Below are 14,273 nucleotides of genomic sequence, written 5' to 3'. Positions count from 1 at the left end.
AATTCTGCAAGTGAGGAAGTAACATGGGTTACTTAAGTCCCATCACATCCCCTCCTTTATAGGAGTAGATTTGAGAAACAGTTGAATATAGGTTTGGAAATTTGGAACATTTAAGGTCCATACTGCCCAATCTTTCTTGGTACCTGGTCTTAGCATGGTCTGAGATACACAGTAAGCCACACTATGACACATGCAGAAATCTGATTGTAGAAGGGCTAACAAGTTATAGGATATGGAGAAGGGTGGGAAATAGATTCCCGAGTGTGTTGTTCTAGGTATTCCTGAGGAGTGGTCTGCATTCCAGAATAATTCAACTTCCTTTGACACATGTTCCTAACATGTTTCCAGATTGGGCCAAATCAACACTCTCTCTATGAATGAGATGAGTCTGTCTGGCTTGCATTGGATCACACACCACATCCCTTTGTATCACTGCACTGTCAACATCATTTGTGACAAAGGGGCAGGAGAGTTCAGGCGAACTGAAGCAGTGTGTCCATGAAAGGGACGAGGAAAAAAGAAAAAGAAAACCCAAACTCTCTGATTAGAATAGAGAGCACTCCTATTGAAGAACAGCACAAGAACTAGGTGATCTCCAACTTGGTCACTCTCCTAATATCTGCCAAAATGTGCTCCCTCAGTAAGAAGCTCTGGGAATTTAGTTGAGATCACTGCCTGGTCGGCTGTCACAGAGCAGCATTGATAAATCAGAAAGTGGCAAACACAAAGCCTACCTGCATTTCTATTACTTATCACCACCTTGTATCGCCAGTGAGCTTCAGAAAGGTATTTGGAAAACTGTAACACACGACTTCCAAAGGCATCTCTGCTTGCAGAAAGATTCAAACACTCAACAAGCTCCAGCTCTTCACGAAGCACATTACTGGAGTCCCATGGGAGAGAACTCTGAATTTCTTCCAGATGGCTGAGGAGCAATGTGAGAAAGGCATCCATAGCCACGTCATCCACTAAAAATCCAGTAACACCACTGGTGAAGTGTTTTAGATCCAGGTAGCTCAGCCTAGAGGTTTCACAGCTTTTGCCACCTAACATCGAGTCATGAAAATCTTGGGCATCTCTGTGAACTGTCTGAGCAGCCAGCAGATGCCTCTCTAATTTCTTTTCAGCCTCTATTAGGCGTTGTGGACTTTCTGAGGTAGAAGACCGCCGACTAGCACTGCCTTCTACACCCACAGTAGTACTCTTTTTGTCAAGATCATCATCCTCTGCATAGTCCTCAGGTAGAAGAGTCTCAGTATGGAGGTCACTGTAGGAAACAAAAAGCAAGGAGAAGATGTTCTCTAAAACCTCCAGGCGCAGAGGAACAGGAACACTCCTTAAGAACTGCTGGCACTTCACAAGGTACTGAGGAAATACTGAAGAGCAATCTGTATAATTAAAAAGAAAAATAAAGAACATTTACAACATTTTCCAAGAGTTCCTTCCTCCAACCTTTGCCCTTTAAAAAAATCCTACATGGGGGAACTATCCCAGTAGCTCAGAACTGATCATTCCTTCAATAATCAAGTAAACACATGTCCAACATTTTACATTTATAAAGGTAGTGTGCTTCCTCCCTCTCAGTAACGCAAATTATCACCTTGTGCAATGATGTGCAAACTCAGATTACAGTCATTCTAGCCATTAAAACAGTTTCAGCTCCAGGAAATCATGTGCTCTCACAAAAACATCCCTGTGACTACAATCCTGTATCTAATACCACCTTCTTTTTGCACTGTATTTTTAATACAATTACCTTAAATATTTTAGAATAAGGCAGGTAGCTTACTCGTATCTATTATTACTAAAGTTAACAGCATCTCAAAGAAATGCCATTATACTTGTTTACAAAGCATTCATAGCCCACAGAACAAGAACATCATATGTACAAAGGGTGCAGTATTATCCCAATACTAAGTGATAATTCAGAGCCCAGTAAATGGAAAAGCGCAAGCTACTGAACCTGAGAAAAGAGGCCAATCACCTGCTCGTTCTTGAAAAGCTGCATCTTCAGGGATATCACCAAGGAGGCTGCGTACACAATCTTTGCACTTGGCATGCTTATGTGAATTCACACAGAGAGCATAGATTGCGTACTTCATGGCGCAAAATGCTCGAAAGAGCGCCAGATTGCGTTGCTGACTCAGGGTGTTAGGGAGTGTTGCCACTGTGGAGGGAAATAAGGGTGGTAAGGGGGGAGGAAGTAGGCAAGAAAGCAAGTTAATTTTTTTCCTGCGGTTCCCACACAGCAATATTTATCCAGTCTTTCTTCCCCAGTGTCACCTCCATCCCAGCTTTGCTGTACCTCACTGTTACTTCACAACATTTGGAAAAAAACAAAAACAAAAAACCACAATAGATAAGCACAGAGCAGTTAGGTACAGTTCCTTTCTGAAAAGGGAATATGTGAATTTGTGTGACAGGACCTGACTACAGCACAGAGGGAAGGTGTCACATGCCTTCTTAGTACAACAGAATACCAGAGTTGCAGACTATGTAAAAGTTGCATCATCGTCACCTTCACCTAGGAACACAACATAGTGTCATATATTCTGTTGTGTTGGGTTTAGATTAATTATCCAACGACTGTACAAAGGTTAAAAAAAACCAACAAAACCCCAAATCCCCAGACAGTGTTAAATTAGAGCTTGAATACACTATCCTACATTCTTAAATAAGGGAAAACTATAATGTAGACAGCAGATGAACTGAGGAAACATCCAAGTCCGAATCCTTTGCAGAACCCACAGGGCCACAAAAATGCTTTAATTCACCAGCAGCAATACACTAATGTGTAGCACACAAAAAGCTCTCAATACCACTGTCTTAAGTGACCTTCAGGCAGGTGAAGCCAGAGATCCGATAAGTACAGTCCTCTGAAAAAGAAATAGTTATCTAAAGATAGTACAAGATTACACACTCATAATCAAATGCAATTTTAATACACTTTTGCCTCCTGTGTGGAAAGATTTGGAGGCAGCGAGTCTGTGTCAGTACCCGCATCTAAAGCAATCCTTTTCCTTGTACCAATACTGAAAAACTACTTTTAACTACAAGCACCTGTTTTCCCTATGTCAGAAACATTAACACCTTATTCTTGAATTTTGTATCTCATGAGGAAATTTCTGCCCATCGTTTCTGTTGTTAGTGTGACTGAACAAAGCCAGCATTACACATCTGAATGCCATCTGAAAGCCAGCATTACCCTGATCTGAAGGGTGCCTGAACACAGCTACCAACCAGTACCACTACTTCAGTTTCACTGCTGCAGCCGACAGATGTGTCAGAAAGAAGGGCAAGAAGGGGAAGTACATGCAGGAAGGGGAGAAGAAGGGCTGTCAACACTAACAAGTCAGACAAATCAAAATTTCATGATTCCTCTTCTCCCTTTAAGTTTAAAAATAGATTATTTTAAATGAGATTCTATGAAACTGTTTTAATAGGATTATCTGAATTTTACAATAATCACTGAGCTGAAAAGAGAGGGAGGACTTGTCTTCCATTAACTAGTTCCGTAAATTAAGGTGATATGAAAGAAGAAGAGAAACCACAGCTAGAGTTCTTTTGTTACAGATGTGCAGCTCCCAGAAGATATGATGGCACTGCCTCCTCCTATCTTTGAAAGCTTTTGACAGAATTCAAGCATAAAAGAATTGAAAAACACCCAACATCAGCAACAGCTAAACAATTACATTCAGAAGGCAAGACGCTGAAACCAGAAATCTATATACAGTCCCAATTATTATGTCTTTTAAGACAACTGTTATGGTAATACTAACAACAAAAGCTGTAAAAATAGGACTGGAAACCAACATCTTAACAATATGATACTGGAAGGACAGAAAACTGCTTCTCACTAGGCAACCTGGAAAGTCTGTACAACATCCACTACTGAGAGCTGTCCGTCCAACTCAGTCTGAAAATACACATGTACAAATTCCTGTCCATAGAAGGAATACGGCACAAAAAACTGCAGCTTCTTCAGTTCTAGTGCACACAGGAAAACTGAGCTTCTGTATCATTACTAAGAGGCCCTATCAGCAGCTATTTTGTACCAAAAAAAGAGTGTGTAAGAAGACTCACTTCTAAGCGAATTAAAGTTTACAGTACTCTCAGGTATTTTAGGCACCAAATTGGAATATGGGAAGATGAGAGAAGTGAGGCAAGAGAGATGTAAATACAGCCTGGAGGTAAATTACTGATTTTAATATTAAAGTAGATTTGGCAAGACTTAGTATTAGAAGAACAAAAACCATTTTGTATATTTCAAAAATGTTACAGTATGAGATATTGTCAATTTCACCTGGTTTTGCCCTTGATTCTCAATTTAAGTGCACAGATGGCTGAAATTCAAAATATACCCTTATTTTTTAAGCTAAGGGTATTATACCCATATATAAGTTACATGAGTAGCACATGGTATAAGCATGTGCAAAGTCTTGTTACCATTTTGAAAAAGCTCTTTCAGAGCTCTGTCCTTGTGAGAGATCAAAGAGATCTCACAACTCCTCACTGAGAGACAATTTACTCCCCAAAAGGATTCTAAAATAATTTCCACAGGATCTCTAGCTTTCTTCCACAAAGCAGCTGTTATCTTCCTTATTTACAGAAGTAGGTCAAAAGTACAGATTCTTTCTGCCAGAAATACTGAGCAGCACATACTCAACAGATTGAGGTTTTTCTGTGTTCTCATGACCCTACACATTTACCCTGCATCTGTTGATCTCTAGCAGGAACTTTCTGAAGAAGCTCAATAACATCGTCTTCATTCAGTGCCAGAAGATTAGTGAGATGATGAAGAGAGTACACTGCAGTGTGGCAATCTAGACTGTGCAAGTGTTGCAAAAGAACCTTCCTTGGGATAGTAATACTGCAAGAGAGAACAAACAAAGAGGTGGCACAAACAGATTTAGGTCTCTCAGCCATGTTCAAATATGTATTTCCCACTCTAATTCTGATTCAATCAAACTACTACAGTTGAAAAACAAATAGCTTAACTAATGCCCATGAAGCAATTTCAAGAGCTTGTGATATACAGTCACTAGGAGATGATTAGCCAAGATTCACAGAAAACACAATTTCTATTTGCATACATAAATTGACTAATAGGCAGATTTGGCAAGACAGTTTGGAAAAGGTCCTTCCGACTGTTTTACCTGTTTTGCTGTATGCACCATTCAAGAACTTCCACCTGAGCCCACAGCCCATCACAGAAATCTTTCAGTACTGAATCACTGTACAGATCCTAAATGGAAAGACAAATAAAAGAATCCCTTTACCACAAATCCTCTAGTCACACAGCAGAACCAAGCCTGTGTCACACATGGGATGTTCATAAGACTTCTTTATTCAGATGGTAATTTCAAGTACAGAAAATCACTAGTTTTAATAAAACTGTTTAATAAAAAGAGCCAGAAAGGAAGGGCTATTCTGAAGGAGCATCAAAATCGGTCAGCCTCCACTCAACACACCTACAGACCATGGAAAGGTGGTTATATCCCTTATCAAGGTTAGCTCTCAAAATGTAAATTAATGTTTCCCAATAACAGCCCAAGACCCTAACCTCTACAACTAATCATGTACCAGAACAGATGATATACTGGGGAGCAGACAGTTACTGTCCTTTTCCATGTGCTTTTCTACTACTGATGCCTGCCTTCTAAAATCAGATCTAAGACTTTCACTTTGCAGAGGCTACCGAGTGGACCTTCAGTTTATTACCAATAGATGGTAACTCCCTTAAGGCAATACCAGCCTAGATCTGCCCCAACGATCTAGCACTGCAAGGCTTCCTGTCTCCCCACCTCTGTCACCCAAGCCATCAAATGAACTGCAACTACACCCCCAGAGTTAGAATCCTCTCTCTTCTTCAAAGATGAAGACTACCCCCAAAGAAGGTGGATCTTTCAGTTACAACTCCTGTCATTTATTATTGCATTTTGAGAACAGGTACAGGAAATTTCCAAGCTACCCTGTCGCAGAACTCAGTTTAGCTATCACCAGAATTAGTCACTAGCCAGGGATGACTCACTGGACACAATGACACCGACCAAACATCCCCCAGCTCTTTTCGAAACTAGTCAACAACCGCCGTGGTCTTTCTCTCTCCTATGTTAAGAGCACAGGCTGAAGACTTCATGCAAGAGAAACTTTCAGAATCCCCTGGGCAATCATACTCCCTTCAGGGTGAGGAGTAAAATGAAGTGCAAGTGTTCAATAATGTTACTTATACACAACTTATCTTTTTTAATTCCCTTTTGAGAAAGATTAACATTCTCACTGGAAACTCCTTATTTGTTTATTGAAAGAAAATTCACAGTTCAGATAATCCCAATTTACAACCTCAAATTGCGATAGTTTTTAAATTTTTTTTGCAAGCCAGGAAAAAAAATCTAATCAGAAACACAATGAACAACTTAAGCAAACAAATTGCATTATCTGGACTCAGGCTGGGACACTGTGACTTGCTTTCTGCTGATTTACCTGACTTTTGTGGAGAGTCCATAGCAATGCTTTTGCTGACTCCAAGCTTTGACAATGAGTCCATCCTAGCAATACCAAGAGGCGGCTAAGGGGGCTGAATTCTCTCCTCAATAAACTGTTCAGGCCTGAGTAGTCTTCTCTTTTCAGTAAAGTTAATGCAGTCACCTAGAAAACAAAAGGAAGAAGCGCTTATCTTTCCAAATGCAGAGACACATAATGCCTGGTGGGTTATGTAAACAAATAGCCATTTCAATATTAGCTTCACTAAAATAGGAAAGTTCTGCATCTGGAACTTTCCTAAACTTGTTTTCCAAGCCATCAAGTTACCATTCAGTAAACTTGTCATGAGGGGAAAAACAAATTTCAAATGTTTACTACAGGGCCAACTCATACTTCCTAACTACATTATCTTCACATTCTTTCTATTGATGATGTCTCTCACAAGGGCATTAGGTAAGAAACTTGAATGAGCACATTATCTAGAAGTGGAAATAAGTCAAACATTAAAAACTTGCACTTTAACAGTGACCACCTGCCTGTATTCTATTTCTTCTATCTATGTAAATACATTCCAATAATTTAATTCATACCAGAGTATTTTTCACGAGATCTTCAAGCTCTTTAAAATATAAATTTTGCTTTGCAAACTAGTCTCACTGCCCCAAGTCTACCAGCATCAGAAAAGCAAAGCAATGACTGCAAGGTCATGGGGTAAATCAAGTGGTGTACCCCACAAAATTACAAGCAGATCACAGGACTTTTTAAATCCTGAAGATTTAATCTTCAGTCTGCATGCAGATGAGCTTTTCCAAAAATCTCACTGAACATTTTGAGTTCATCACACAACTGAAAGTAGGGAAGTTATCACCAGTTACCTAAGCACTATTTGAATAGAAAATGCTTCTGTGCTCCACCAAGGTACGTTCAATACAGGGACTGACTTTAGGCACCTTTGGGTTTCCCCCTTAATGATTTTATGGCCATACCAGAATCTGTTCCAGAAAATGCTTGCTGCTGCTCAAGCAGTAGAAATAGGCTGTCTTCCAAGAAGCAGCCTCTTTGGGATCTGAGAACAGACTCATCACAGTTCGCTCTGTATCCAGCTGTTCAGATGAACCTAAAAAACACCACAACAAGACTACCTTCCAGTACAGAGTAGTATCTTTGAAAGAAACATAATTTGCTGTTAATTTAAACTGAGAAACACTAAATTTAAACTGAGAAACACTCAAAATTTCCTCAAATACTGTTACATATTAACAGTTAAGACTCTCAGATACTTTTACTGGCCAAGAAAGCCAAGCAGAGAAATTTACTAGAAAATAAACAGGTCAGATAGGAAACCAGGAAACTGCCTGGACCGTTGTTAACATAACAAGAACCTGTTCAGCACACAGGTTGCTTGCATTAACTGGGGTCACACTGTCTTTCTTTCTCCAGTCATACACATCTTATCTGTATGTTGCATGAATTCTCACTTCCACTCTGTGACACTGGGCTGCTTTGCAGGGCCTTAGCAAAGACCCATCCACCACAGGAACTTCTCAGATCCTATGTCAATTCCTTGCTTTAAGTCATCTTAGCATCATCTTTTACAAGACTCCATGGTTGTTAAGGCACTTTAGCAAGAACACTGCCCGACTCCTTGACAACTTGCTTATTTAATGCCTCAATGGCTTCGGTAAACAAGGAACAAAAACAAAGCAAAAAGTGAAACAAACCTTTTCGTATTGATTTTGACACCAGAAATTTTTCTCTTATTCTTTCTATGAGAACACTGCTATACAGGCTTAACAGGCCATGGCTCTGTTTCCTCAGCATACAGCTTAGTAGCTTCTCCTCCTTCAGTGGGCTTCCCTCAGCCCAGCATACATCCAGGAGCTCCCTGAATAGGTGCCGTACTTCATCTGCCTGATGCTCCACCTCAAAAGTCACTATACTAAGAGCAGCATAAATGGTATCTACTAGTTCTTTTTCATCTAGCTCTGCTGAAGCCTCAGAACAGCACTGAAGCCTCTGCAGAGATTTCAAGGAGTCACGAAGAAATTCAACAAAGATGTTTTGCAGAGACCAATACTGCTGGAGCGAGGAGCTGTGTGTGCCTTGTTCCTCCTGGAAGAACTCCAGCAGGGATTTTGCCCGCTGGGGAGCCCGCAACAAAAGCTTCCGGAGAGCTGAAACAACATCCAAACTGAATTTGTGAGAAGAGCCATCTCTCCTTTTACTGTCTGTGATGTGCTTGTTCTGGGTGCACTCAAATGCTTCAAACAGTTCCTGGTAGGGAAATAATAAAAGAGCAAGCCTTTCAGATTCCAGTAAAGATATGAAATAAATTATTAAAAATATAGGAGAAACTTGAAAGCAAGAAGATAAATCAATTCGGAAACACCATATTACCAAAAAAACTATTAATAATGGTCCACCTTGTCCAATATCCTTCCTATGGATATGCCTGAATATGTAACAAAATACAAAGATTCCTGTAATACACAATTACACTATATAGGCCATATGCTCATAAGCAAGTCACCTTAGTTGACAGGCAGCTCCTATGGGATGGCTGAAGCCCTACTGTCTTCTACCTCTTAGCAATATATTGACGTGACTGTATCTTCATAAGTCAGTAACAGCACGATGATTAGTATTCAGTCTTTTTTTTTTTTTTAATCGTACTTTTCCATATTCATACCATCTATCTACCAAGTGCACCATCCTCATCAACATTAATTTTTCAAACTTGGTTAAAACTGGCCTACAGATTCAGAAGCCATCTCACACATTCTTTTTTAAGCAACAGTAATTTTTCTTGCTGACAGAAGCAAACCTACAATTCCAGAACTAGGAAGGGGAAAACAAAGAAACAAAAAATTCCCAATTAGCTCTCCCAATAAGGGTGGGAAGGTGAGGGACAATCCAGTCGAATAGCAATTAAACAGCACTTGTGGCACCTCAGGAACTATGTGAATGCTGTCCTTGGCTGGAAGAGACAACTCCGGGAACATGGAGAGGAGAGGTGGTTGGTGTGTGCAAAAACGAGAATATTAGCAGTAGAAGACAAGTCCACAGCACCCATTTCTTTATTTGCTGGATCAAAATGTAACTCTACTTACTAACATGCCTCTGACACTAATTGTGACAAAGATATGAGGTTGCTGAATCTCCTGTTTCTGTTCCAGACAATGGTGGAGTCTTCCATGACCTTGCAGGTTAGATGGCAATGTACACAGACTTCATTAGTCATTAACAGACTTCAAGCGGATTTATTTTAATCAACAGTCAAATTTACTTTGCTTGCTTTCATCCTATAATTGCTAATTCTGGATTCTTAGAGAAATACTGAACACCTTTTCCTTATTCATATTTAAAAGCTGCAAATAGCCTCTGAATATTGTTTTCATTTTCCTCTTTAAAAAAACAAAACAAAAAAAATATTCTTTGAAGAGTTAGAACCTATAAGACTACAAGCAACCACTGAGGACATTCCACACAACATATCAGGTCTAATTCTGTTGCAACCAACACCAAATTAGGACAGTTCTACACTTAGTAACTCTCCTGATTTCCTGCTCTATACTTGCTTTTGATATTAACCCACCTTTCCATATTTCCATGCATGTATTAATTAATTATGGAAAAATGGGTCCTGGACCTCAGAGCACACATCATACCGATTACCAAATAACGTTAGTATTAACAGTACAGCACCCAGAAACTTCTCGGAAGGGGGCAAAGGGGTGCAGAGGAGACCAACATTAAGATCTTCTGAGGAAGAAAATAGACATACTTTTAAAATGTGCCTGCTGACTATAGTTTATTTTGGCTCACAGTGGGTTTTAGCTAAAGGTATCTATATAAGACTGTGGCAAGTAGCTGCAATCAGGACTGAAGTGTGTTAGAAGGACCATGTAGAAAAGCTTGTCCCTTGCCTGCCTCCAGCTTCCTCTCTAGCCAGAGAAATCACTTGTAGGCGCATTGGATTAACTTCAGAAAGGGATCTGAACTACAGTCTCTTTCAGATGCCTAGAAGATTAATAACACATTAGCATCTCGGGTAGTCAAGTTAACAGGAAGCATTAACTTGATCCCAAAACCTGATAAAGTTGGACATTCTGCTTAACTAACAAGAAGCAGCAGGGCATACTAAATAGCTCACCTTTAGGACTTCCTCAGAGATATCTTTCTGTAGTTCTTCCAAGAACAATAAAAATTCAGTTTCTTTCTGAAGAACAACTGGAACAGTTTTCTAAAACAATGTTAGAGAATAGGAAAGACATTAGCCAATAAAGATTCTGTTTATTTACTTTTATTTATTCATATTTATTCATATAAACCTCATCTTAGCTGTCTCATTAATATTTTGAGGCAAACTGAAATACCTCTCTGAAGATACCTAATTCTCAATCACAGGGTATTCCACAATTAGGTTCTACTTCCATACCAGTGGATTCCATTTATCCATACATTTGGAAACAGAAGTCACGAATTAGAATCCCATGAATTCAAGATATCTTTCCTCAGAAAGTAAAAATGTAAGTCTAATCAGTGACAAGGACAAAAGAATTTTTTAAAAAAGTATAATCACACATCCCAGTGTACCAAATGGAAAAAAAAAAAAAAAAGGAGGAAAAAATACAAAAAATACCAGTTTCTCCTTTATTCATGAAACATACAGCACCTGTCTGAAAACAGCAAATACATCCATCTAAAGCTTAAAAAGAACTGTCTGATGCTGGAGCTATTTCATCTTTAACGTGAGAAAGGTGCCACTCAAATGCAGAAGTCGATACACTCATGCTTTCCATTTACAGAAATGCTCAGTGTTACAAAGCCAACTTCTGTTATCTAAACCAAATAAAAACCCCAATTTTCCTCTCCAGTGTGGAGAAGATTAACAGTTGTGTCTTGACAAGTTTGTTAAAAGCAAAAGCAATGCACCTCTCCAGCTACCTTAACTTAATTCCATGAAATACGGGAGAAAGCCTATAGCTTAAAATAAGCAACTAATCAGATACTTTGCACTTGGAAGTCAGAGCTATACATCACACTTGGAAGTCAGCTGGATGTTTCTGTACCTGATTTCTGGCAAGCCATTTTTCCAGCACAAGAAGCCAAAGCCATGCAGTTCTCCATGGGCTAGAATTCTGTCCCCATCTACAAAAGCAATAAACACATACACTGGATTATACAAGGTCATTCCTATCTCTGAGATCCAGGAAAACACTGTCATTTTGATTTTTATATTTTTTTTAATATAAGATAAAACCAAAGATGACTAAATAGTTGGAAGACAAGTCAGACTCAATGAAAATACAGAGAAACCAGAATATTGATACTACTTATACATTAACTCAACGATTTCTGCTGTGCAAATAACTGCTTTTAGATCTGCCAAAGACCAACACTACTGCCATAGTTCTTTGCTTCAAAACAGTGAAATTTATTTCTGGTCTAAAGTTCAGTCTGTATAGCCCTCCAAGCACTTCAGCAGATTTCTTTGAAATCTGACCACTTGCCAAACACTGCTATTTCCTGTTCTAATTCTAGCCAAAAAAAAAAAAAAAAAGAAACTAAGTTTTAGGTCACAAGTGCAACTCTGCGTCCAAACTAAAAGTGCAGTAATTTACTAATTAAACAAAGAATACTTCTAATTTCCATCAGCTTTTCATGTGGTCCAGTACTTACACACACATTCCAAAACCTTCACAGTTAGGGAACATATTCAGTACTGTAAAATGGACTAGGAAAAGGAAAAAGTACAAGATAGTTTATTGGCCTTTAAAATGTCAGCACTGCTAACTAAAGCCTCTAGATGTGAGAGCCAACTATCAAAGATAAAAAGATCAAAAAATGCTTACATCTCACGTAGCCATTAGCAATATTCATCTAACCACGTGCAAACCTTCCTCCAGACTCCTCTAACTGATGTCAGTGTAAACTGTTTCTTAGAAGCTTTAGCAAAATGTCACACAAATTTTAATGTGAAGGAGTGTGATGATCTACTCAGAGAGGGGGAATACCAGTGTTACCTGAAGTGCTACATAGTCATCCTTCATATGCACCTACCTGAAAAGCATAGATCAAAACTAACTAGGATTGAGTAATACCAATGCCATTTCAAAATCCAGTGTAAGTTAAATAAGAAATCAATACCCTAATTTTAATTTTTTAGTTTAAATTTTTAGAAATCAGACTGTCTTTCATAAGCTGGAAACAGGAGAACATTTTAAATAACTACAGTGCTGATCTTAGTGGTTCCATTTCTAAATTAACTGAAGCTCAGTATCAAAGGAATGTAGTTTCAGGAGATGTTCCTTCTCCTTCTTATCCTTCAGTAAAATCTCATAAAATCAGTTCTGAAATGCTTCCAAATAGTTTTAAGCATAATTGAACATGGTTTATTACCCCAATGAGCCGGGCAGCCTGCTAAGTGCTTAGGCAGCAATGCCAATATTCAGATAACAGCACATCTAGACACATCCAAAACACCTCAGCTCTGAAGCAAGTGCTATTTCCCAGATTCTACCTCTGTCCCACAGTCAGCACTAAACTAATTGCTTCTCCTCATCTCACACTCAAGCCTACTGAACCAAAACGGTACCGTACTTACCTCACCACCACGGGACAAGCTACCAGAGCCTGAAGAATTGCTTCCACCTTCTCAGGGCCATCCCCGTACCACTGGCTCAGCTGGGGTACGCAGGCCTGCGCAAGCTCCCAGTCTCCATGCCGTATGGACTCACAGAAAAACCCAAAGAGCCGCTCCAGAGAGGCCGCTTCTTCATCTCCAAAAGAATGCATGGTCCCAGGACAAGCAGGTGACCTGGGGCAGGGTGACACACGCGAAGCAGATGCCGTAAGGGCGCGCTGGGGCACCAACCCCACGCTTCTGCTGTCACACAGATAGCGCGCCCTGGGCAGGGACAGGAGGGGAGCCAAGGCCAGGCTTCAGGGGGCATCACCCCACAGGGGCAGGGGGGTAAGGCGCCAACAAGCACCACGGGCTGACAGACAACGCGGCTGCCGCCCGGCCACGAACGATCGCCCCGGGAGACCCCAGCCCGGCGGCCTGACAGATGCTCCTGCCGCTCCCCACCTTCCCCCGGGCCGCCCGTCCGGGCAGGAAGGAAGGGACTGTCGCTGAAGGCGGCGGCGGCCGCTTGCCCCGGGTCGGGCGATCCGCCGCGCACCCGCCCGCGGCCTATGCCCTCCTCCGCAAGGTCCGGCCCCGGCTCGGCAGCCCCCGGAGCCCATCCTGGCGCGGCCCGCGTTACCTGGCAGGGCAAGATGCGGCCACCCCGGCGGCGCTGGGCTCTACTGCACCGCCCCGGCAACGCCAGCCCTCGCCGCCGCCATCTTGGGCACCGCCTCAGCTGACCGCGCCGCCGGGCGGGCACGCGGGCAGCCGCCCGCCCATTGGCCGAGCTGGGGCAGAATGTAAATAAACCGCCATGTTTCTTTGGGGCGCCTGACGCCGCCGCGGGAACCCGGGCAGCGCAAGCCCCGCCCAACCACGCCCACCGGCACGCCCTGCGTCCGCCTCTTACCGCGCGACAGCACCGCCCCGCGCTCCGGCTTCTCGTGGTTCTGATTGGCTTCCACCCGAAGCTCCGCCCCTTCGGCGCGTGGCGGGACAGCCCGGCTGCGGCTGGAGCCCATCGCCCCGGAAGCGGCGGCGGCTGTAGGAGGTGTTGGGGCGGGGAGGCCGTATATGTATACTATACATACACACCTGTAGAGAGAGAGGGGTGTACATACAGGGGTGTATACATATGTGTGTATTTACCCTTGTA

The 14,273-nt window shown here is 41.5% G+C and overlaps 1 protein-coding gene across 1 annotated transcript in view; it reads right to left on the bottom strand.

The window, feature by feature from the left end:
• The window catches only part of ZFYVE26 (zinc finger, FYVE domain containing 26), a 48,993-nt gene extending 35,156 nt beyond the window's left edge, over nucleotides 1-13,837 (bottom strand). The window contains exons 1-11 of the mRNA XM_014941920.1: nucleotides 13,755-13,837; nucleotides 13,091-13,303; nucleotides 11,556-11,634; nucleotides 10,637-10,726; nucleotides 8,205-8,757; nucleotides 7,470-7,600; nucleotides 6,484-6,648; nucleotides 5,157-5,245; nucleotides 4,710-4,870; nucleotides 1,985-2,167; nucleotides 735-1,388 (exon numbers count right to left, since the gene is read on the bottom strand). Coding sequence (XP_014797406.1) covers nucleotides 735-1,388; nucleotides 1,985-2,167; nucleotides 4,710-4,870; nucleotides 5,157-5,245; nucleotides 6,484-6,648; nucleotides 7,470-7,600; nucleotides 8,205-8,757; nucleotides 10,637-10,726; nucleotides 11,556-11,634; nucleotides 13,091-13,281 — 2,296 coding nt within the window. The 5' untranslated portion in view covers nucleotides 13,282-13,303; nucleotides 13,755-13,837. The remainder of the gene's footprint in view (nucleotides 1-734; nucleotides 1,389-1,984; nucleotides 2,168-4,709; nucleotides 4,871-5,156; nucleotides 5,246-6,483; nucleotides 6,649-7,469; nucleotides 7,601-8,204; nucleotides 8,758-10,636; nucleotides 10,727-11,555; nucleotides 11,635-13,090; nucleotides 13,304-13,754) is intronic.
• Nucleotides 13,838-14,273: the final 436 nt, after the last annotated feature.

Source organism: Calidris pugnax, unplaced genomic scaffold (assembly GCF_001431845.1).
Source record: "Calidris pugnax isolate Ruff unplaced genomic scaffold, ASM143184v1 scaffold56, whole genome shotgun sequence".
NCBI lineage: Eukaryota > Metazoa > Chordata > Aves > Charadriiformes > Scolopacidae > Calidris > Calidris pugnax.
The sequence above is the reverse complement of the archived record's forward strand: the minus strand, read 5'-3'. Positions and strand labels throughout refer to the sequence as shown.